This window comes from Triturus cristatus, chromosome 3_1 (genome assembly GCF_964204655.1).
Source record: "Triturus cristatus chromosome 3_1, aTriCri1.1, whole genome shotgun sequence".
NCBI classification, from domain to species: domain Eukaryota; kingdom Metazoa; phylum Chordata; class Amphibia; order Caudata; family Salamandridae; genus Triturus; species Triturus cristatus.
Genome location: NC_140583.1, coordinates 307,958,182 through 307,982,446, shown reverse-complemented (window position 1 = coordinate 307,982,446; position 24,265 = coordinate 307,958,182). Strand labels below are relative to the sequence as shown.

Sequence of the window (24,265 nt, the reverse complement as noted above, 5' to 3'; positions counted from 1 at the left end):
CATTGACATTTAGCACCTCTGCTGCTCCATGCATGATCACTGTGAAAAACGTTTAACCTACCACCCTCCACCTTCCCAGTGGAGGAAAGCGCACATTTTCCTCCTGCCAATCTTCATCAGAGAACATGCTGCACACACTGCAGTGTCAGAATTAGAAGGAAAGATAACCTTCAGCCATTTGTAGTACTGGCATGGATTTAACGGCATGGTGGAAGTCCTCCCATACACCAAGGGAAGAGCTTTGGCATCCTGAAGCAAGCGCCAATCGTGTTAGAATCAGCATGGCCAGGGAGAGCTGCTGGAAGCTACGTATTCTTACTTACAATATTTTGTGCTTGCCTGGAACTGGTCTTTCAACTTGGACGTAAGTGACCTCAATTTATTAGGGAACAGGCCCCTTACTTTAAACACGTCCTACATCCCTTCTTGTGCTTTGAGAGGTTCAGCTTTGCTTCAAGTTCCAAAACAGCCTGGGAGCCATCATGTAGAACTCATCACAAGTTTAGAGCCCTGCCACCAAAGGGAGACCCTGTGCATCCTCATGAATGATACCAGTTTCCTGCAGGTGAAACAGTTAAAACAAGTGGTTTCAGGGAATACGTTGTCCCCATTTGCACACTGTTGTATATATATTTTGAAAGTCTGAAAACTGACTAACTGGGATCCTCAGCAGCACATCCATGTCGAAGAGGCACAGAAAGGAATTTGACATCCGCACGCACAAGTGGTGCCCATGTGTGCCTGTGTAGTAACTTTCAGAGGCAAAACCAGGTCATGACCGCTTCATGGCATCACCTACTGGAAAATCACAGTTGTAGCATGAAAAATGTCCCCGATACAGTCCGGTGCCAGAGAGAGTATGGTTCGACTAAACGTCAAAAACCAGACAGAAGGACCCATCATTATGCCACATACAGACTGCTGTGACAACAGCTAACCTTGCTCCTTAACAAGATAACTAAGGTAGCAAATGGGCTATTCCAACACCAGTTCCAAAGGACGAGTCAGGCTTTATGCCACAGAGGTCCACTATACAATCTACTCAGTCTTAATGGTTGGCTGGACATAACGTAGCGAATCATCTCTTTAGATGCCATAAAATCATTTGATTATATTGGTTACAGATTATTGTATTGGAAAGGTTCAGGTTTAACCTGAAATATCTGTACTGAATTATTCGATATAAAGCCCACAACTGGGGTGAGGGTTTAATAGGGATTCTCAAATCTAAATTTGAAGTGAGGACGAGTAGCAGGAAGAGCTGCTGACTTTCTCACGGAGCTCGGAGTATCTTTAGAACATCTGGACTGTTGGCCATGTTCTACAGCCAGCATTCGTGGCTTTGAGTAAGGAGACAGAAAATATTACTCTATGCAGATAATATTTTAGATGCAGTGGACTTGACAAGCAATTTGACCTCAGACAAGAATTGAGAATATTTCAGGTACAGTATTGACTAGCCAAAATACACTATTCACCAAATAAATTACTGGGACACTGAAAAAGGGTACTTAGTAACTACAGTTTCAAATACTTGGGAATACGGCTCACTACTAAACATCTCACATGCAGTCCCAGATACCTTTTACAAAGACGTGACTGTATGCATGCCCTCGTTTCAGAGCATGGGTTATCCTTCCAAAGGCTAACTTGGGGGTTGCTAAATATTTGCATTAACTATGGGGGCATAAAGTGGAGTGAAAAGACTAGTCTGCAACAGAGGTGGTACTACAAGAATGGGCTGGGGTAAACGCAGTTCGGAGTTGGAAAAATGGAAAAGATTACCAAAGAAACACTCATGGGTAAGGCGCCTTCCAGAAAGATGGTACAAGGCAGAAAGGATTCAGAGTGAGATCTCAGACATCACAAGGTAGGCTTGGGGAAGCAGGATGACATTACAAAAATACAGGATTAGTACAATTTGGTACCTCCTCAGGAATACAAATACTACCATGTAATAAACATGTATTCCTTAGTGTGATCTGGATCAACAGTATTTAGTCCCCTGATAAGTAGAGTTCTGAGAAAATAGATGACTAAAAGGGGCAACCTCTGCTTTACAAAAATATTTGAATAATATGCATGACCATATTCAACAGCTTAGAACATCCTTGGAAAAAAGAACTAAGAGGGCAGATTACAATGCTGTCAGGAAAGCATTCCCACTGAATCGGGTTAGGAATGCTTTCCGAACGATTTGCATTCAGGGAGTCCTACCAACTGATTACAATGTGTCCGGATGCTGATGACTGTTCGGTTGGAATTCCATTGACTTCAATAAGAGCCTGTGTCCTGAACGAGAACACAGGCTCCGACTGAAAAAATGGGTGGGGAAAATCTTGCACCCTCTGGCGGGTACCCCATGGTGCCTGCCACTGTGCATGGTTGGGAAGAGGGGGGTGGGTACCCCTACAGGCCCCATCCGGAGACCTACATGTGAGAGGGAGCCTGCTACAGGCCCCTGAAGTCAGATTCCCACACCAGTTTCGGCCAAACCAATTTGGTATGGCTGTCTGAATCTAATCTTACTCGCTCGTTTGGAAACGGTCTCCGTTGAGCTGTACCATTTGGCTCTGAACGACTCCGGCTGCCTGAATTCTGTTCGGAAGCGATTCGGACGGCTTCCTTGCATCGTACTCTTTCTGGAAAGGTAACAGATTCGTTCAGGAACATAGGTCCCAAATTAGATTCAGAATCCGAATCTTGTTCGGAGCCTTTCCTGATGACATCGTAATCGGCCCCGAAGGCTTAAAGTATCGCAATTGAGAAGAGGTTGTTATGCACCCTAAAGACGACTATATTGGCGCTTATTCAACTCAAGATAGACATACTAAAATGGAGTAAGAAAAAAAAAAAGTCACCCGTCTAAAGTACGAGAGCGAATTGACTTTTCCGCACACTGTTTGGGCAGAGCAGAGCAGTCAAATTCTACAGACTTATTGGAGTAACATAGCCTAGTGGGAACAGGTCCTCTGGCTCCACGATACAAAGTTAGGTAGACCAAACAAGGTAGGATTGCCTATAGCTAAACTGATCCTCTGATTCCTTGGGTTCATGGTAGCAAAGATGGCCACTGAAGAGGATTGGGAAAACCGAGTACAATGGAAGCAAACTGATGCCTGAATATTAAATCAGTCAATGACAGCGAAAAGGGTTACTTAAGAGAACAAAGGGGTGCCCACAATTTTTTTTAAAAAATATGGTAAGCCTAGCAACGCTATTACTGGGTGAAAATAGAAAAGCTCCCTGGGTAATTGGTAAAAGGCAAGAAATTACTTGACAGCACCTGGGAGATAAAAGACACTGACTAACATGATCAGAAACTGTTAGTCCTACTACCCCGTTTAATAGTGATGACACTATTAATAAGAGTACTATGAACAACAATACAAGTAATACACAAATTCTGGCCACCAGCCCAACACTCAGTCTCCAAAAGCCAACAGGAATAATTTAACCTGGTATTGCAATTACCCCAAATCACTTGTATGGCAAGAGAAATAGACTTTTTTCTATGAAAGCAAAACACGAGGCAAAACTCGAGGATATGTATGTGATGGGTGCGTCACTTAATTGGCAGACATGCAAAAACAAATACAAAAAAAAAAAAAATCACATAAGCTTGATTCATGGACACCTGATGAAAACTGAGGCATCCAAAGATCGTTACATATACTGTGGTGAAATCTCTGGAATGGCACATTCCATTCGATCAGTTTGCCCACTAACCCAAAGTGGTTATGTAGCAATGTGATTTAGTAGATGTTCTGAGCGTACCCATTGTGGTAAATCAGGCATTCAAGACCACCACCCTTTCAGGACATCCACACACTCCAATACTGTCAGACATCAAAATATGAGAGTCCCTTCAGAAGTCAGTAGTACGTCTGGTGGGAGAAAGGCAAACTATGGACTCTTCGGGCCAATGTTAGTGGATCCGAATGATACTAGAAAGAAGAATGCGATCTGGCAGCAAAGTGATGAAAGGAGAACAAATAAAATCCCACTTCAGGTGTCAGAAAGTCCGACTCAAGTCATGGAATCATTTTGTACATCCATATAAAATGCATAAGACACCAGCTACTGAACGAAAAAAAGCGCAGAGCCCAGTATAAGTATAAAAAGAAACACATTCACGTTTTATTGATTACGTTGTTTCAACCCAGAAATAAAAAGCCTGATGTGGGTTTTTAATCAATATAAATTGTTGGAATGATGCATGTCTTACAGCAACAACCTTAGATTTTCCTGGTCATCCTTTTTCCGCAGTCAAACGCCAAAGTAACCCTTGGTTTTCCAGGCAAGAGAAGCTTTACAGTTGCCGGTCAAACTACAAAGCCAGTCATTAAACAAGTGTTAATTTGTGACCATCAAGCCCGGCTAATGGTAGATCAAGGCTGCCTGAGCGTGGATGGGAGCAGAAAAAGCCACACGCCAAACTGACTCCCAGTCTGTCCAGAAAGCCTCTTAGCTTTTTTTTTCTACAGTGAAACAGGTTGGTTACTCTTTGGCAATTGCAAAGGGCTTCTCCACCACAATCACACCACTGTCTTCGACAACAACATCTTTCAATGGCTTGTCTCGTCCATCTGTCTTGGTGGTCTCGATCTTCTTCACAATGTCCTGTAAGAGATTAATTGAGTACACACTTAAGATTTGTCGGTATTTTAGGCTCCTAAGTGTTTCACTCTAACACTTCTTCAAATGGCATCAGTTCAAATCAGGAAAGGAAGGAGAGTTTCCACACATGTTATAATTATTTTCAGTGGCATAGCCCCTATTCCACTTCAGCCAGGCAAGAATCCTGTATTGAAATGGGTTCCACTTTATAAAAATGGAAACAGACACAGCCAATAGGAAAAAAGCAGATCACTCTTCACGAAACAGACACAGCTAATGGTAACAAGCATTTGCAATGCAATAGGTCTCGCATTTACGCGAGTTTGAGCTATTGACATTGCAAATTACAATGCCTTTTATTTTTTTAACATAAATAAGAGGCAGTCATTTACAATGCCAATAGCTTAAACTCGTGTAAATGTGAGACCTATTGCATTGCAAATGCTTGTTTTAATTTGTATTAATTGTATGGTACTAGAGTTTAAGCTGTCGAGGTATTCAAAGCATTTTAAGGGACCTATTGATTATATTCTCTAGATGTATTTTGGTTAATGTTTTATGTGGATCTCTTTGGAGTTCTGTAACATATATAAAAAATTAACTTGTAACTGACGCATGGTTTCTAGCTTTCAGGATTCAATCGGAGTCCAGAAAAGCTCCGCAGATCTTAGTGGAGTCCCAGGGGTTCAGTGATCAATTATATGTGGAAACATGGATTACAAAAGACTTCTTTTGGGAATATGTAGGTTCGAAAGTATAGTTTGCTAAAATCTCATCCTTCCGTACATTTCAATTTAACATATTTGGCGGCAAGCGTTGTACTGAGTTTGTGTAACAAGAGTATCGGGTCAAGTGACTCTGGATTGTACGGCTGTATGTAATTTTGCACCATTAAAGATATATTTATATATATATTTGGCGGTAAGCGTTTGATGTAGAGATGAGCCCATCAAACATTTTGGACGATATTTATTTAAGTCTATATTTTAGAATCTTTCAGTCTGTTTTGACATAGTTCGTAAAACCAGCTAAATGTTTTCTGGATCGGAGCATTTGCCAGTCTTACACTTCTGACCTCTAGATGGCAGTATTGACTTGGCAAGGGTGCTCCTCGGCTCCCTACATTACAGAATAGGGATATGGCTGATATGAAGCAGAGTTGTAAAATATTATGTTGGATGCATTTATCGTCACCGCTATTGTGAACCTGTCTAGTTAACTTTCCAAGAAGCCGTCACATCATCCTAGGGAAAGAAGGCAGCGAAAACAAAGCTGTAATTGGCATAGCAATGTATGTCTAATGAGGAGGTGGCATATTGCGGCGACCTTTATAACAAGCAGGAAGTGGGATAAGGGAGGGGGTGTCAAATGGTGTGCACTTTCGCGGCAGCTTTGATGTTCAGTGGCCGCGCGGCTCACTGAGAACATCAAAGCGGCTGCGAAATGATCACGCAGGCTGCCAAATGGTGCACCGGGCTGGTGCGCGCGCCCGGCGTACATGCACTGTAGTTGGCGGCCTGAAAGCACTGGTTTGCACTTCCAAATCCCCCTTTTACAATAGCTCTCGCGAGAGCAGCGCTAAAGCGCTGGCTCAGGCGACACCTAAAAAAGCAGATCACTCTCTCCACCACCAAAAGTGTGGTTTAGGTTTTCGTTTCGATATCACACCTAATGAAAAATTACACATATCCACACGTTCATTATAGGGTGACCAACCGTCCGTAAATTTCATGGACTGGCTACGATTTGTACCTCACGTCCGCTAGGATCCCTTTTACAGACACCTTTTGTCCATAACTATGGCCATTGCAAGGAGCAGCACTTCTCCCTGCAAGAAGCCTCAGCCCCCTGGAACTCCCTCGAGCACAAGAGCAGCCCCACCCCACCCATTGTCATTCTGGCCAAGTGCCACATACAGAATGACAATGTGGAGGTCTGGGCTGTTAAAGCATGTGGTGGCCTCCTCCTGCCTCAGAGTACAGCAGGAAATTCATTCTGTTAGATTAATAAAAGGTAAAACGTTCATGCTGCAACGTGAGAAAACAGTTTATTTAAAGAAGCCTGTGAAACAAGTTACAAAGAATGGGTTATAGTCCCTATCTCAATTTTAGAACCAACGCATTTTCAATATTATATTCAACAAAGCCATGGTTGCTGCTTTTTTTTTTAAAGCAACTAATAACCACTGACAAAGCCAATAGTCCTGGCTTCTTGTTGGTGTGAGGATACTTGCTGTATATCTGGATGCAATAACAGAAACCGAATACCAGTCGGGCGAAACACTACTTTAAGCACAGATTTTTAGCCTAGGTGTTTTGAGCCTCGCCCATAGATCCATCAAACAACCCCTTTGAAGAGACCCCCTTAGTTTTTTTTTACCCCACTTAAAGCCCTGGAAACACCAGGTCAGTCACCTCACGTCCTGGCACTGTGCATCATGCACGACTCATGACTGCCAAGTTTTCAGACTGCCTATGTGCAGGGGCATAGTGAACCCTCCCCACCCCTTGCTCTAGGAACTACAATGAGGGTGAAGTTCTTGATGGGCCTTGTCTATCTGCAACTTTGCAGACACAGGCTCAGCTCATAATGTGAAAAGGTGGGGGGAGTAAATAAGTGAAGGAGAGGGTGAATGGCTGGATGGATTAGTGAATGGATAAATGAAAGGGTGAATGGATAGATAATGAAGGGATGAGTGAGTGGAAGGATGGATGAGGGTAAATAGATGGATGGGCGTTGAGGTAGATGGATGGGTAAAAAAAGGTGGATGGGTGAGTGGATGGAAGACTGAAAGGATTGATGAATTGATAAGTGAAAGGATGGAGGAGTGAAAGGGTGGATGTAATGTTACATTTCATACCGGTACTCTAATATAGGCTTAGAGAACATCGTACTTTCCCTAAATCATCTCCCCTGCATTTCATATGAAAGAGCCTTATAAGGACATAATTCCAAATAAGGACAGAATGCCTTATAGGGACTGACTCCCTATAATGACTAAACCTTTCACCTACTTCTATGACGAGGGTGGGTTCTGCCCGATCGATATTGCTAAGACGTCATCCTTAGCACATATGAATAATTTATGAGTACACTCTGCAGGGGATCTTACTTCACATCTATCTACGCACAAAGGTTTAATCCCTAACGTCATCCTCATACTGAACAATGGGTAACATACGCACATTAATTGTACAATTACAGCAACTCTTGCTGTCAGGAGGTAACAGACTTCAAGGCCGACACACTGACCAGAGACGCTGTGGCCTCGGCATGCCATCGCTCCAGCTGACAGTGGTCTAACCATCCCTTGCGGGGAGTCCAACTCAAGTCCTGGACGAAGACCCACACTTATTCAGGTATGGGGGCTTGACTAAATCCTTGCAGGATTCTTGGCTCTTAGATTCTAGGCTATTAGGCTCATTAGCACCTACTCACATGCTAGGTACATCTAGTCAGGCATCCTAGGAGTACTCACTTTATTGTATAAATGCATTTTATATTCATGCATGTATGTGTTCATGACTATTGCAAAATAGTAGAATACTATTCCTTTTTATTCACTGTACTGCTGGTTCTATATCTCTGCTACTGTGTTACAGTTGTAACATTTGTTTTACATGAGACCGGTACAATAAATTCTTATTGTAAACACGCCTGACTGTTTCTTCTGTGTATCTCTCGGAGAGCAAAACAAGCAAGCACGCGTGACTGGGTGAAAAGTAGTATATGGTTAACACGAGTCTGAGGAATCGGGGTTTGTTGTATTCTGAGACTGCCAAAAACTAATCTCGGATAGGAGAGTCTAGTGGCACTGCGAGCTAGCTAATGCGAAGACAGGCTAACATACTCGGCAGGGGTGTACAGAGTCAGTCTACCACCAGACCCACAGTTTGTTATCCACAAAGGCGCAGGTCCTGCATGAAGGGTACAAAAGGAACTACACTACAGTAAGGATTGATGAGTGAGTGAACGGGGTAGATGGACAAAAGGATGGATAGAGGAGTGAAAGGGTGGATGGATGAAATAACAAATGGATTGATTAGTGAAAGGATGGATGAGTAATGGGTCAATGGATGGATTCATAAATGGATGAGTAGGTGAGTGGAAGCATAGATAAGTGAAAGGGGGATGAGAGAGAAAGGGAGGATGAAAGACTGAAAGGGCGAATGGGTGGAAGGATAAGTGACTGGATGGATAGATGAGCAAGTGAAAGGATGGCTGGATGGGTGAACGTGTAAATGACTGGATGGATGAGTGAATGGATGCGTGCAAGTGTGGATGGATGACTACAGATGGAGGAGTGAAAGGGTGGATGGAGGAATGGACGAGTGAAATGATGGAAGGATACATGGGGGATAGGTGTGCAAATGGTTGAACACGTTTGGATATAGATGGGCACACAGATGAAAGGACAGAATGAATGGTGAAAAACTGAATGATAGATGAAAGAATGATTACACCTTGTAGCACCTATTATCTTAAGTAACATTTCCTATACATTGACTTTCACGTTTATACGAGTCATGGTCTATATAATGTGTGTGATATAACGCACTCCCAACACCCTGCCCTACATACTTGGGATGTAGGTAACACTATAAAAGAAATTAAATACACGAGAGACGGTCTATGTGAAGATGAGGGGCACCACTGGAATGTGGTAGCAAAGCTTGACTGACTGGGCATTTCCCTAGGAGGCAGAAAAGTTCCAGCTGGAGCGAGATGCAAGTTTTGATTCGTCTAAGGTAGCCAGCTGCGGGCATACAGAAACCTAATCTAAATTTATTTTGACTTGTACTTAAGTGGATGTCTATTTACTTATATAAGATTGCGCAGCAACCTCGGACGTGTCTATAAAACGTACCTTTTGTCCCGGAGTTATGTCCTGAATTTTGACCCGTTCTGAATTTATCCTGAAATTTTACACTCACCGTCCTGAATTTGCACCGATGCCAGTTGGTCACCCTAGTTCATTACCATTTATGGAAAAGTAAAGAATTCTTTACTAAAAAGGTCAGAAAAGTTAAAACACAAGTAGTCTCAAAGTGTGTCTAAAGTAGCATCACAGATCATACCCAGCAGCAAATGAAAAAACTATCATGACGGACGTTAAAATACTGTCAAAACAGCTGTGTTCTTACCATTCCCTCTATGATTTTTCCAAATACGACATGTTTCCCATCCAACCATGACGTCTTCACGGTGGTTATGAAGAACTGTGAGCCATTTGTATCCTTGCCGGCATTGGCCATGCTGACCCATCCAGGTCCATAGTGCTTCAGCTTGAAGTTCTCATCAGGGAAGCGGTCACCATAGATACTTTTTCCTGGCAAGAGATGTAAAGTAAAGTGCAATTTGCTACTATACCAGATCACAAAGGCAGCAAGCACCACAACAGGACAATAAGTTAGACAGCAACTCTGTGCATTCCAACAAGAAACCAAGGTACAAATTGTATCAGACACACAGGTGATCCCTTCAAGGGATTATTTTATTGATCCCCCTTAACTCTATGCAGTTACTCCAAGTCAAGATCTTTAAACAAAGACAAATAAATTAGTTATTTTGAGTGCTTATTACCTTTGAGGAATAGGAGTATGATGGGATGCGATACATATACACACACACACACAGATGGTATCAATACAGAGACCGTTTTAAAACTAGGGCCAGCAAATCTTAATTAGTAAACACAGAGATTAGGAAGAATGTAGTAGGTGTAAAACATTGCTATAGCTACAGAGAACAAATACTAGACTGGTTATCAGGTATAGCCATCGTTCCATATTAGCTCACAGGAAGAGGCACCCTAACATTCGAGGCATAGACCCGTCAGAAGTAAAATATTTGGGGTTGTTCAGTACTCTAATGCCCTCTTGACAGCTGCTGCTCCGAGAAGAGATGTTGGTGTAACATGAATTCACTCGAATAATTAAAGGAAATACCTAACAGGAAAGGGCAACCAATTGCACTGAGCAAATTACAGATACCTATGAAGTGATTTTTCATTACGCAGTCAAAAGCCTCTTTTCCAGTCCGTCAACTGTGAAAATTAATACAACTCTGCACTCCTCAGTGGAATAAGTTTGACCCTCAAATACACCCGTCAGCAACTGGAACATGGACAGATAGCATGTGCAAAGTGTCCGTTGCGCCACAAAAGTCGTGTTTTTAGTAGCTTTAAGTTAATTTCAGCAAGAAACCGCGCACGTCTCCTCACAGGTTCAACCAGCATTGTCTGGGACATGAATTGGCACATAGAGTTTGGCTATCATTTTGGATCAAATGTCTTGCTACAGGCGAGAGACGGACTAAGTAGTACAGGGATAAGGAGAGGTCTGGAAGGGAGACTAGTGGGATGTAAGCACATACTTAGTACCTACTGGACACTACCTGCTGCAATTATGCCCTTCTGTTCGTAATTTCACTTGGCTGCGCCTTGGGGTAGGTTTGTACTAATGGATATCTAGAAGAATGTGAAAAAAAACAACAAAAAAAAAAACAGGTCTACCACCAAGCATTTTTTTATGTTAGGATACAGGTGGCAGGAAAAAAAGTTCCACTGAAATTCAAGTGGCAGCCCACTCTGAATACAACAGATCTAGAACAGGCGCCAAACAGCTGTCAGCAGCATGCTCACAACTGTATTCCCACCAAGATACACCACACACTAACCACCAACATATTGGATACAACATTCATTCACAACATTCATTCACAAGATTCAGATAGCAGTTTCCATCAACTTGGAAACAAATTCATATCTACTGAAGAAATCTTAATGGGTGCCAGAAAAACCCTCAGAAAGAATGGGAGAGGGTGCACGAGGGAGTGAGAACGTCAACTCCAACACAAGATTTAAACTCTTGCAATAGAACAGAACTCACCAAGTGTACCTAACCACGAGCAGACTGCACAGAATTTACCCGACCAGGGGTGTGGGGGTGGAATGAGTGCCCCAGATGTAGATCACAGGCAGCGGATTTCCTCCACATGATTTTGACATGCTCTAAACGGGGTCCCTACTGGGACGCGGTGTTGGCACACCTTCAGAGAGCTACAGGATGGGTACTCCCTAAGGGTACAACAGATTCTCGTTGGCTTGATACCTACTCCTAAAAACAAAAAATTGAATGGGCGGTTCTTTACCCTGGGACTGGTGTTAGGCAGGAGGTGAACTGTAATAGTATGGCTACGCCAGAGACACAAGAGTAGAGGAATGGAAGAGATGCGTGAATGAGCAACAGCGGAAAGGGTGTGAATGATGGTTCGGAAAAACGAAAAACTTGAAGACGACATGGTATCAGATGCCTCAGGAGATCCGGAGGGGGGGCGGGAAAGAGTTAACAGGACACAGACTCATGAACCCACAAGTGAAACAGGAAACATAAGGGGGAAGTGTGAGGAGGAGGGTACAGTACGAGGTACACCAGAAATATAGGATTAATGACTTTCACCATACCAAAAACCCATGACAACTGGGACTATAGTTGCGGAGGGAATATGGGGGAGGGGTAGGGAAAGGAAAACCCAAGTTTGGCTTTATATGTTAGCATTCTGTACGGATAAGTTAGCACAATGTGAAACTGCTTGGATTGACTCAAAACCTCGCGGGATGTTGGGAAAACAGGGGACTGCGCTGTTGCTGATATATATATATATTATATATATATGGTAACATTGTTTCTATGAGGTTTAAATGCCAATAAAAACGAACTTTGAATTAATAAGATTTTTTTTTTTTTTTTAAGTTCCCTTAGCCTGAAAATTAAAAGTGGTCCATTGTTGGTCCCTGCTCTTTATTCAACCATGTAACTAATTATGGTGGCTATTCTGTGGTCTGCTCATTCTTAGTTGTCCACATTTCTTAACCAAGCTTTCCTACTTTCTTCATTAGTCCCGAGGGTCAGTTTTTATTCATTTATGTAATAGACCCTCGTTTAACTATGAAGCAGACTTCTAATTACAGTTAGAGGCTATTAGATAAACATGGACATGTCACTTATCAGGTAAAGCTCCTTCTATAAAGTGAGAAGATTTGTATCTAGTTCCAATCCATCGTATGTTTTTCCTTGAATAGAGAAATGTCCATTGTACAGGTTTTGGAGGTTCTCTTTAATAACCTATCACGTCAGATAACGAGGTTTTCAAACCACCAAATACTTACGTATTTATTGTTTTATTAAACTCAATAAAACAGATTTTTTTTAAACCAGACAAAATCATAAACAAAGGTCAATGATTAATACATTAAAAAGCCCCCTACCTGAGAATATGATCATGCATCAAAAGCTTATTGAAAGACGCATGTCTGCTATGAAGACACGCCCACCCCACCCACATACCCCTATCCCACCTTTTGCGTAGACCAGCAAATTACATGCAACAAAGGTCCCAGAACTGTAAGATTACTTCATAGGAGTTAAATTGCCCTAACCCCACTAATGGAGGACAGCTGGGCGTTGCTCGGAAAACTCCCAAGCTAGGCACGTTGATCTTACAGTTTCCAATCTGTTAAATCATATGGCAGCCTTCAACCAGGACCACATGATCTAGGACGTCATCTACCTGTCAACTTCATGAAATGTCTCCCCATTTCCTTGAGGGGTATAATGTCCTTCACTAGGACAGCCTTCCCTAAACTCAAGCAATAGGGATGCGACCTTCTTAAAGCACATAAGTAGGTAAGGGGAGGTCAAATTAGAAAGTCAAACGTTCTGGTCCGCAGTGGAACGGATATTTCAGATATGAGATAAGTCTGTGGAGTTTTGGTGCATTAGCTGTACAGGGAGATGGTGGCATTGCATTCAAAGAGAGAAGGGCATTTACAAAAATAAACCTGAACTGCTCATCTGCAACGGGATGTAACAATGATCAGCATCAAGTTACACAGGAACCGCTGCTTGCACTACTGTTTCAAGAGGTCACACTTGCCGACACAAAGGCTGCCCTAGTCTCACCTCCTGTCCCATCTCCTCGGGTAAAGTCTCCTCCCTGAATCATGAAGTCCTTTATCACACGATGAAACTTGCTGCCCTTGTACCCGAAACCTTTCTGGAAGAGAAAAAAGTATGTAAAGGAATGAAGAACGTATGTACTTATGGGGGGTGAGAGGATCCATTGACAGCCAGTAACTCATGCAAATTAAAATTGCCATTTTATATTTAAAACAAGTCATCACCACAGATTGACGGCGAAACGATCTATAGTTACAATTAAGAACTAGACATGACAAACGTTTTTCAACAAAAGGTTAGTACGAGTGGATGGTGTTAGATAGTATTATCCCCCCATCAACTTCACAAGTAACTTGGACACGGTTTGAGCAAAGTAAGGGTGGGCCAAGAGGGACAAGCCAGTCACTGGTACATCCCTTGGAGCTCGTTACTCTGACCACACAGCAATATAGCTTCACATGTATTTCGCTAGTTTGTAAAATCTGTATCCCGGTTCCGTGTACAAAAAACGATTATACCACCCAAAAATCAAGGTTGGTATAATAGCTTCTACCCTTGCATCTAAAACGTATTTAAATGCCTGGGTGAGTATGGTGAATATCACCAATTCCGTATCAGAACTTCAAAGAGAGCAAAAAATAAATACACACACACACACACACCGACTCCTGTTAAACCTTCAGTTAAGTGAGACATCCAAATTTCATTTTTAATTTCAAAACTACCATTGCCCGGCAGATCACCAAGGTTGCTACATCCTGCTTCAGGATCTTAGAAATCTTGCCTCCCCTGCCCATCCACTAAGAAAATGGAGACCCCAGGTTACAATTAAATCCCTTTAGTTTATGGGAATTCTTTGTACATGGGGGCTTTTAAAACCTCTTCTAGCTACACTCATTGTTAGAATATGGTTCAGTAATACAAGCCTCAAAAGTAGAGATTCATTGAGCCATTTTTCGAAGCTGCACAGGGCTTCCTAATCATAAACCATGAACTTGAAATGCCTTTGTTTGGCTCGCTGCGCTTTTGACAAGATATATAGATATATACACACACACACTTGAGAACTACCCAGAGTTCTCCTTTTTCTGTGTGTAAATGGAAATAAACACACACACACACACACCTTGAGAGCAAAGATAAGCCTGCTCTTTAGGACTGCACAGCCAAACACTGGCACCGTCGTGTTTGGATTGTGAATAATAAATTTGATACCACATTCTTTAAAACAGATTTAACTTTAGCTCCATCCAGGAGCATCACCCAGACTACGGCCCATTTGTGGTATCATGTGCAATTTAATTCCACCTTCCAAGAAGTACATCCACTGGAATGCAAGTAGTATGTGGTGTGGGACTACTTTACATCTCAAAAAGTGCACTCAAATACAGTTAGTCACATTTGAATATTTATCTGTTATGCACGTTCTGTACAAAAGCTATTTTTTGCTAATTCTCCAGCACTGGCAAAATCAAAAGCGCAGACTTTAATAAAAAGTGTGTGCATGCAATGCAAAAAAAACTGCATTTGCCTTTAACACGTTTTGGCATTAGGATAAAACCATTGGATTTGCCTTTTTTTTATTAAATAGACAGCAACTCGGTCTAGAGGTTAAGGAGGATGTGAGCATGCATCTGGGAATAAAATATTCCAGAGTAGTGTAATACCTTATAAAATGGGGCACGATATTAAGATATACCCTAATACTTGGACTATGACTAGCAGGAAGCCCCGTCATCCAAGAGAAATTGCGATCTCTTCGAGATTCAGGATGGTGCAACTCAAAGTACTACACAGAATATACCCATCAGGTCCAGCACTTGTGAAAATGGGCTACAGAGACGACGCCAAGTGTGGGAGACGATGTGGTCAGGAGGGTACATTCATCCATACCATCTGGGAATGTGTACACATTAGAAAGTATTGGGCAGAAGTGATCCAATGTATTAAAGTAGTGCTCTGGAACAGAGATAGACCCCAAGACATGATATTATGCCTATAAAATATCTGGAAACCCACAGACCTAAATAGCAAAGAAAACCTGGGCGACGCTTGGAATGATAGTTGCTAAGCACAACATTGCCAGAACATGGCGAGCGCAAGAAACACCAACCATTACCACATGGAATAGAGATTTCCCCCCCCCACCCGCCCACCCCCATCACAGAGTGGGCAACACAGGATAGGAACAGGAACACTTTATGAAAAACGCTAGAAAAGGATAAGATGAATCTGACTCCTTGTGAAGGCATTGCTCTGTATGAAGTCTTATAATAAGGATTATAAAGGGTCATCGTTTTTACCAACAAGAACCATAAAAAAAATGATATAACCTGCAGAACTAATCAAGTTTACCGAATAATGAATTTGACGGCTTTGGCTTGGTCAAATAGGATGAATGGACTGATCTTTCATATTGAAAGAGGCATTCTGAGCTGCAGTGGTAGTGATGGACTATCTGAATGGAAGAACGAAAGAGAAAAGTTCGAGTTGGGGTGGAAGGCAGGGGGTCAGGACCAGGATGTCAATCAAGCCAGTATATTGGTAGATTGCTTCTAGTCACCCGTGAGGGTATCCAGGAGCTGAATGTAGTTGCCGCAGAAGAGAACAAAACCTACGTTTTGGCAGCTATCAGCAAGAGGGCCTGTAATGCTGTGCGAGACTCGTGTGTGACAGGAGGCACGTTGGAACAAGCAGGAGGTAATACTTTATTGTTTAAGGAATACCTACAATGGTCTGCATCATATAGTTTAAACCACAATAAATATGGAGCATGGGAAGAAGGCAGTTGTCAAGGACGATACGCTTGGGAGATGCACTCTTCTGTTGCCTACAGTTTAAGTTTTTTAGTCCATACAGCGGCGCCAGAGGTGTAACCCATAGATGAGGTGTTTTGCAGCCAGCCACAACTTATATATACTCTTTGGAGTCTTGTACGCAGCGGCCGGGTGCAACAGAGTGGTGTATGGGCGGAGTTGTCCTCAAAACAAGAGGGGCAAACCATATGAATGAATGCACAGACAGAATTTGATGTCTGTGGTAGCACAAGAGCCAAGTATGGGAATTACATTATGCAGTCAACCACAGTACCCGTCTGCGGAGCACACCCGAGTTTGACTGGTACAACTTATAGAAAAACACAATATACAAACAGTTTTGATATTTGCTCTTACGGGACCACTTCATGGAACAGCCTCTAAGAAAGCGCATTACACAGCCTGTCCATAGGAGAGGGCATTTTACCAACCCCCACAAAAAAAAAATCAGTGTGTGACTGAGGAAGCTAATAATGGCGGCCTGAGGCTTTTGAGGAATGCAGTATTACAAAAGTTCTGAGATGGCCATGCATAACACAGGCAGACGTGACAGTCTTGCTCGCGGGTATGTGTGTTAGCAGTACAAATCCATAACTAAACATCTCACACCTTTACATCGACTGCAATCAATATTGCACTCCCCTGGTTAAACATTACTCCAATACTGGTCTGGAGGATTTTCTTTTCAAGGTAACCAAAGTACATGGCGAAATTCATTAGCGCCTGACCTCAAAGCTATTAATAGTCATGATACAACATATAAGGCGAAAACAACCTTCTAATAGCATCACAATACCTGTCTGAATTGAAAATGTACATTGTGCTGTGCGAGGCTCCAGGGTGCATGTTTCTATTAAGTTTTAACAAAGAAGAATCCCCAGAAGAGGACATTAATACTGAGCTGGACACCGCATGAGCGTGCATCTTAGCAGCAATTGTACGCACTACATAAACGCCTAGGCCAGTATCTGTTCATCAACAGGGCAGACCTTACCTCCCCAGTTGCCAAGGCAACAAAGTTTTCAACTGTCTTCGGACAGGTCTTTCCAAAAAGCCCAAAGACAATTCGTCCAACTGCTTCATCGCCAACCTTCATGTCAAAGTAAACCTGAAACAAAAAAGTGATTAAAAATGGCTTAGCAAGAGTGTCAAAATTACCTGTCGAATACGTCAGCCTACTCAATCCCTGTAAATATATTAACTGTTGCACTGGCAAAGCGGTTTTATATAGCGTGGAAAGAGATTAGTACAGGGTAATTATTACGGGGTCTACTCTCAAAGGCTAGCGTATCAGAGGCTACAAACTGAAAGCAACCGATGGAAGGCTGTGCTATTAATGGAGTAGCGCTGCTTAAACGAAAACAGCTGTCCAATAAAGTTATTTAGATTAACAAAGTACGGCGGAGCTCACACCACCATATGACATTTCAGTAGTTCTCCACTGCTTAACTGTCCAAAATGAGTATATGTGATATTCGCTAACTACTAACACCATGTCGGCATCTAGTTTACCATCATTTTGTCGTGCCCATCGTTGTACGTAAAACGCTTTATTACTAACCAACACAAAAAGGTACTCATGGGGCGAGTTACTCAGGTACCATACCGAAAACAAACGGCGTGGAGATGCACTGAACCGAGGTCCTTCGCATACAAAACAAGCATTTACAATGCAATGGTCTCGGCATTGTTAAAGTTAGAGCTATTGGCATTGTTCACGACATTATTTTTGAATGTTTTTAAAACATAGCTTAATCACTCTCAAACGCGAGACCTATTGCATTTGCACCCATACACAAAGCCCCCCCACACAAATAGAGCCACTCACAGAGCAACCCACACACAAATAGAGACACCCACAGAGCCACCTACACACACTCAGTAGCCCACTGACCGATTTACATTATTTGCACTTTGTGATCTGCATGGTACATGTTCTTTGCTGCAGGCACATTAACCCTATGTGCTACCTTTCCAGGAGTCAAAACTTCCACTAGACAAAACTCCGATCTCTCTAGGAAGAACATTAAACACCAGAGTCATGACATTTTTATTGTTGCCAAAAATTGCTGGAGGCCAGGAAGGAGGCAGCAAGCACTTTTAAAACCTTAATTTACTTGCAAACATAATGTCTCCACCCAAAGTCAGCGCCCGGTCACACCGGTTGCACTGCCCTAGAGCTGGCCCTTCTCAAGGGTCCTGTGACCTCAGTGACAGTCACTGTTGTTCTTGGCTGTGCTGCTTCATAGGCCTGCTAGCAAGACTGGAGGTGAACTTCGGTATGGATTGTGGTGGACAAACCTTGAAGGTTAACCCAGACTTGCCTGTGCTAGGGTCCACCTGCTGGTGCTAAGACACCAGCGCTTCTAAGGTCTTGCATGGGATTGCGCTCTCTCAGGAGAGTCGTCTGGTGGACTGGTTATTAAGGCTGAACCTGGTTCCCCAGTTCCAAATTCAGCAGCTCTGGCCATAGTGCAACATAGTCTCCCCCACTGAAAACCATACTGTCCCACTGAGAAAAACTCACACTGCCTTCAACTACAACCCAATTGCTGCCGGCTATAAACACCTGGATGAGGCTCAATTTAAATGACGCAATAGACAAGAGCAATATGCGGCCTACAAAAAAAAAAAAGTAACATCATCCTGGAAAAAGCAAACAGTCATGGGGGAATGCAGAATTTAGCAAACCATGTGAAATGCAAGCAGGAACAACATTGTTACCTTAACGCTTTTACACTCACTATTCAGAAATCAATGAGTGCTTTTGCCTGAAAGGGGCCTTTAATGGTCCCATTTCAATGTCCATTGCTGATATCCTTACAAAACATTAGCAGTATGGAAAAAAGACCACATCCCTGGACGCAGAGCCGCAGTACACATTTTGTTTTCCAATCCACACTTTGCATTACCTCCAGGATTAGTGCACTAGTTGCAAGCCCCGGGAAAACAAAGACAAGAAGAAAAAAATAGCGCTTCACTGGCAAACTCTGTAAAAGTGGCACTAATGTGTTTGGGTGTGAATAAAATCAATCTGGCCAGTTTGCTACCACTGTTTTACTTTTAGTTATTTTTCATATTTTTAAACTTTAATTCCAGATGCTGCACCTTAGAATTAAAATACGACATTTCCAGCAAAAATGATTTTCTTTTTTGGATCCATTTCACAGGGGAGCAAATAAAATAAAGTAGAGGAAAGAGAGTGAGAACCCCATCTAAGAAGTCAAGGTTTTCAGTAAGAGAATAACTACTAGACAGAAAGAGGGAAGAATGAAAGTGTGGGGGGGCGCAGCTGAAGCGGCAGAGCAGAGGCGGACACTATTTTTCTTCTCTAAGTAAGGAAAAGACAGTCCTATTACTTCTCTGCCGCCCGTGAACCACAGATTTTAAGAGGTCAGGATTCGTGGAATAGCTTTGATTTGTATGAACAAAACACATGGCAAATTATCATAGCTTTAGAGGGCTGGCAACTTTAGACCCGAGGCCTCAGTCTCCAGCACTTTAATCGAAGTTTCATCAGGTCGCCGACAAGACAGTTTAAGTTGTTTACATTGGAATCTTGTAATTTTTTATAAAAGAAATTCCGTGCTGGGAACAGCAGAAAGCACCACTGAGAAATTCAGTGGGACAGGCTTTATTTACGGACGCGTGTTGAGTATAGTTGTATTTTGTAAGATTGTGAGTGGTTGTAACATTGTGTGGGAGACACGGCTGCTCTCTTTCTATGACTCATCACGGCGAGGAGCATGTCCGAGCTACACAGGTGAAGTCAAGCATTCTTTCTAAATAGGTGACATTAAATGCTCATCGGTGGGATAAAGTGTCACTCAACGCCACTCATCACCTATTGAAATGTCACACATGCGCGTACGAAAATTATGATGTCACATGGGTAACCTGTAAACTTGGCAGCTGTGAAAGATTATCCAGAAAGTGCCAATCCCCGGACGTGGGCACCAATGATGCACACACCAAGGACACCAAGCAGACGCCCGCCAGCGCCATGGGGCCCAGAAGACGTTAGCCCTTGGCAACAAGCCCCCCTCCCTCTGCTATCAGGCGCCAGACCCAGGCAGTTCAGGCCGCCACCTGCATTACCATCCAGAAAGTGAAAATGCTCCCCCATTGCCAACGCCGAGCACCAGGAAACGCCGAGCTTTAAGAGATCAATCAGCCTTGCAGCAAGGAAGAGGCGACCCCACGTCCCGCTCCGACCGCGCACAAAATGGCCAAACCTACCGATGTAAAAAAGAAAAGAAAAAAAGAAAAAACACGCCCACCACGTGTAAAAGGGGCAGGGAGTAAAAAAAAAAAAAGATAGACTTGAAAAAACACCCCCGAATCTGAAAAAGACAGGGCTTGTTTCAAGAGACAAAGCTCTTCGCCAATGGCTGACCAGCATTTAAGAGGCCAGCCAACAGAGAAGAAGCGGGTTCAAGCACCACTTCTGAAAAACATTAAATCTCGCGAGCGAGACTGCGCAAGCGCAGCCTTCGCTAGCCGAGACCTAAAAAGGGAGCTGTTTGGCAAATGCAAAAGGAAAGAATGAGCTCCGTTTAGTACTGCAATACTCAGTTCCGTTCAAGAACTGAGGACGATTCGGGCTCACATAAAAACAAACGGGGTATAGTTCTATTTCACAATTCTCAGAAAAATAAATCATAACAAATTAGTGGTCACAGAACAAATTACAAAATCAACAAGGAGAACTTGCACAATCTGCCCTAGAGGCATTCCCTTGCAGGTGAAAAAGCATCGACTAGACGGGCTTGAAACTGACACGTGTCACTATGGCCGAGTAACCAAGCGCCATGCTCCATCTACACTAATGGTGGAAGATTATACGTGGAGGAATCTGCCTCGCACAATTACAGGTTTTTAGGGTCTCTTGAGAGAACAGACTTGGACAGTGGCCTTGACATCGCTCAATAGTTCTGACTTACGATTGGGAGGTCTCCAAATCTCACCGACGTGGCGGCGGGGGAAGCGGTCGGCTATACGAAGCCTATTACACGAGTTGGACGATGCAGGCTATAGTGTTCACACACGCTCACTGGGATACTTTTATTAAATTGATTAGAATTAAACGAGCATGGTCAGCAAGTTAAGGCTTTGTAGAGTGGCGGTGGTACATAGAAATCCGAGTCTGCAAATACTCCAAGTTGGTTACAATGATTTAGTGTAGAACAGAGGCGCAACTAGAGCCAAATTTCGGGGGGGGGCTGAGCAAAAATTTCGGGGGGGGCTGAACTTTTAGCAATAGGCAGAGTGGAGCTGCAGGGGCTCTTAGAAGGGGTGAAACAACAGCAAGGCCTCATTACCATGCAAATGGTCTTTTAAAGACCTGTGAAGTGCTCGGGTGCGGCTGCTTTTTTGCCCGGGAAGGTGTCTCATCCCGGGCTGCCACACACGACGGGGGGGGCTGAAGCCCTGTGAGTCCAATGGGTGTTGCGCGCCTGGTGTAGAACCTTGAAGAGTTAAGTGCACAATTCATTGACCATACTGTTCGTTCCGTCAATATTCAACCACGCGCAACAGAGCTTCCCCCCCCCCCCAAAAAAAAAAACAGTAGGTACCTCGCTACCAACCAAGAATCGCCGCCAGACCTTACAAATGCATTACAAGCCTGGTACCTTTCGCCACCACTTCCCCCTGTCAAGGGCCCTTCCCTTGTTTAATCACGCGCCTCACACTTACCTTACCCTCACGAACTCACCTTGTGGGTAACTTTCGGTCCCTTCTTCTTCTCTTCGGCCTCGGAAAAGCCGGAGAGAAAGAAAATAATGGACCCCGCGACTAGCGCAGCAGCAACGAGCAGCTTCATGTTCTTTGCCAAGGCCGGCCGCATCAACCAGGACTTACGGGTGCTGCCGGGAATAAAAGGTACTGGAACGAGAGCCGGAAGTGACGTGACCAGAATCGGCCTGGCTGTACCATAGAGTGGGGTTTGGGGTGCATTGCCTTTTGTCTGATACTTTCCGTGATGCAAGACGAAGTAAAAAGTGACGAAGAAGCAAATATGCCATATTTTAAACGTGTACCGAGGCAACAAATAGTGCTTAACACTCTTTCCAATATGTTGTTAAAACAATATACCCCCGCCGTGGCAATGGAATAGCCGACCTCCGAACCTCTTGTCAGTAAATATACGCCCACCTCCTCTCGACGTGTAGCTAAACTGCTCCCCGTTCATTCCTGTGGCGGATTCTGTCTCGCCACGTTTGTGGTAGTCCACATACCAGCCAATCAGAGAGGAGCATGTCAGACCACAGGCACAGACTGAGGGTAGAGACTAAAGTAGGACAAAGGCATTTCGGAAGAATTAGCCTATGGGTCTCACCCAAGCAGAGCTTCTGTAATTTCGGATCATTTCCCCCCTGGCAGTTTGAAGGAGTTCTACCCCAAATTGAGTCTAAAACATTAGTAAAGCAAAATAGATAAGTAACGCTGCCATTTCATGATTCCCCACTCATGCAGCACCTCCCACAATCAAGTCTCTGATGCAAGTTCGAACAGCAGAGGCAACTATTTATTTATTTATTTGATGTAATTTTATATAGAACCAAGTCAGTTACACAAGGTACACGTGAAGAATTATAAAAAATTAAAGATGGCAAAATTAGGTTAATACAGGTATAAAATATATATTTACAATGTTGAGCTCATGTGAATGCCAAGCAGCCGTGAGCGTCATGAACTGGGTAGAATTATTCCTGGAAGTGTCTTTGGAAGAGAAGACTTTTAAGATATGTTTTGAAAGTCCGGAAAGAGGTGGTGGTCCGGAGGATTGGAGGTAGCGAGTTCCAAATTCTAGCTGCATTGCCTGAGAAGATACTCGATTTGGGGGAGTCTTGTCTTCTAATTCTCCTTGACTTTTCTGCAGCCTTTGATACTGTCAATCACAACACTCTCCTTAACACTCTTCAACAGAGAATGGGCATGGAGGGCACTGTACTTAAATGGTTTGCCTCCTTCCTCTCTGATAGATCCCAAATGATCAAAATAGCGAACAGTCTTTCATCTCCTTTGGCGGTCGGTCAAGGTGTTCCTCAAGGCTCTATACTTGCACCCACATTGTTCAATATCTATTTAGAACCATTGGGAAATCTCCTTAGTATATCCGGGATCCATTATCATCTCTATGTGGACGAAACTCAAATGTACCTAAAGGAGGCCTCCACTCACGATCTCTCCATCCTAAGCTCTACTCTCGACTCCATTCAAAACTGGATGTTAACTCATCAACTTGTGGGACATCATCACTTGTGGGATACCCCCGCGCCGCACGGCCACCAGCTGCTGTGTGTGCCCCCTCGCCTTGCCCTCTGCCTGGCTGCCTGCCTCGCTGCCGGCTGACGCTGCTGGCGTCTGTTTTTGCTTGTTTTGTCTAGCATTTGTGCTTGTTTGAACTGCATTTTCCTCCCGTGTTAGCAGCTTTTGTCTGACTTTTGTGCCTGTATTTCTTCTAGTCAGTTTCTGCATTTTCCTCCCGTGTTAGCAGCTTTTGTCTGACTTTTGTGCTTGTTTTGTCTAGCATTTGTGCTTGTTTGAACTGCATTTTCCTCCCGTGTTAGCAGCTTTTGTCTGACTTTTGTGCCTGTATTTTTTTCTAGTCAGTTTCAGCCCTTTGGTTCTCCTGCCTGTCTGCCCGCCTACCTCGCCGCCCTCCGCCTTCCCTCCCCGCTCCCCGCTTCCCGCCACCACCGCTGACCACGCCCCTTTTTCCTTTCTGTTCCCTCCCCGCTCCCGCCTCCCAGCTGCCCCGCCCACCCGCGCACTTCGCCTTATATGGCGACCGGGCGAACGCGCAGCGGTCACGCGCAGCGGGCGCGCCGATTGTGCGCCGAAGGCGCGCCAAAGGTAAGCCCG

The 24,265-nt window shown here is 43.6% G+C and overlaps 1 protein-coding gene across 1 annotated transcript; it reads right to left on the bottom strand.

The window, feature by feature from the left end:
* Positions 1–4,112: 4,112 nt before the first annotated feature.
* On the bottom strand, positions 4,113–22,621 carry PPIB (peptidylprolyl isomerase B). Its single transcript, XM_085643994.1, has 5 exons — positions 22,113–22,621; positions 17,391–17,504; positions 13,584–13,677; positions 9,765–9,949; positions 4,113–4,623 (listed from the first exon to the last, which is right to left on the bottom strand). Exons 1-5 carry the CDS (start codon positions 22,242–22,244, stop codon positions 4,501–4,503), a joined length of 648 nt encoding a protein of 215 aa, XP_085500120.1. The 5' UTR covers positions 22,245–22,621; the 3' UTR covers positions 4,113–4,500.
* Positions 22,622–24,265: the final 1,644 nt, after the last annotated feature.

Bases quoted from the DNA above. Each gene is read 5' to 3' on its own strand.
- PPIB (XM_085643994.1), bottom strand. From the start codon at position 22,244: ATGCGGCCGGCCTTGGCAAAGAACATGAAGCTGCTCGTTGCTGCTGCG. The intron at 17,505-22,112 runs GTGAGTTCGTGA...TTTTTGTTTCAG, and splicing joins GACCGAAAGTTACCCACAAG to GTTTACTTTGACATGAAGGT. The intron at 4,624-9,764 runs GTAAGAACACAG...AATCTCTTACAG, and splicing joins GAAAAATCATAGAGGGAATG to GACATTGTGAAGAAGATCGA.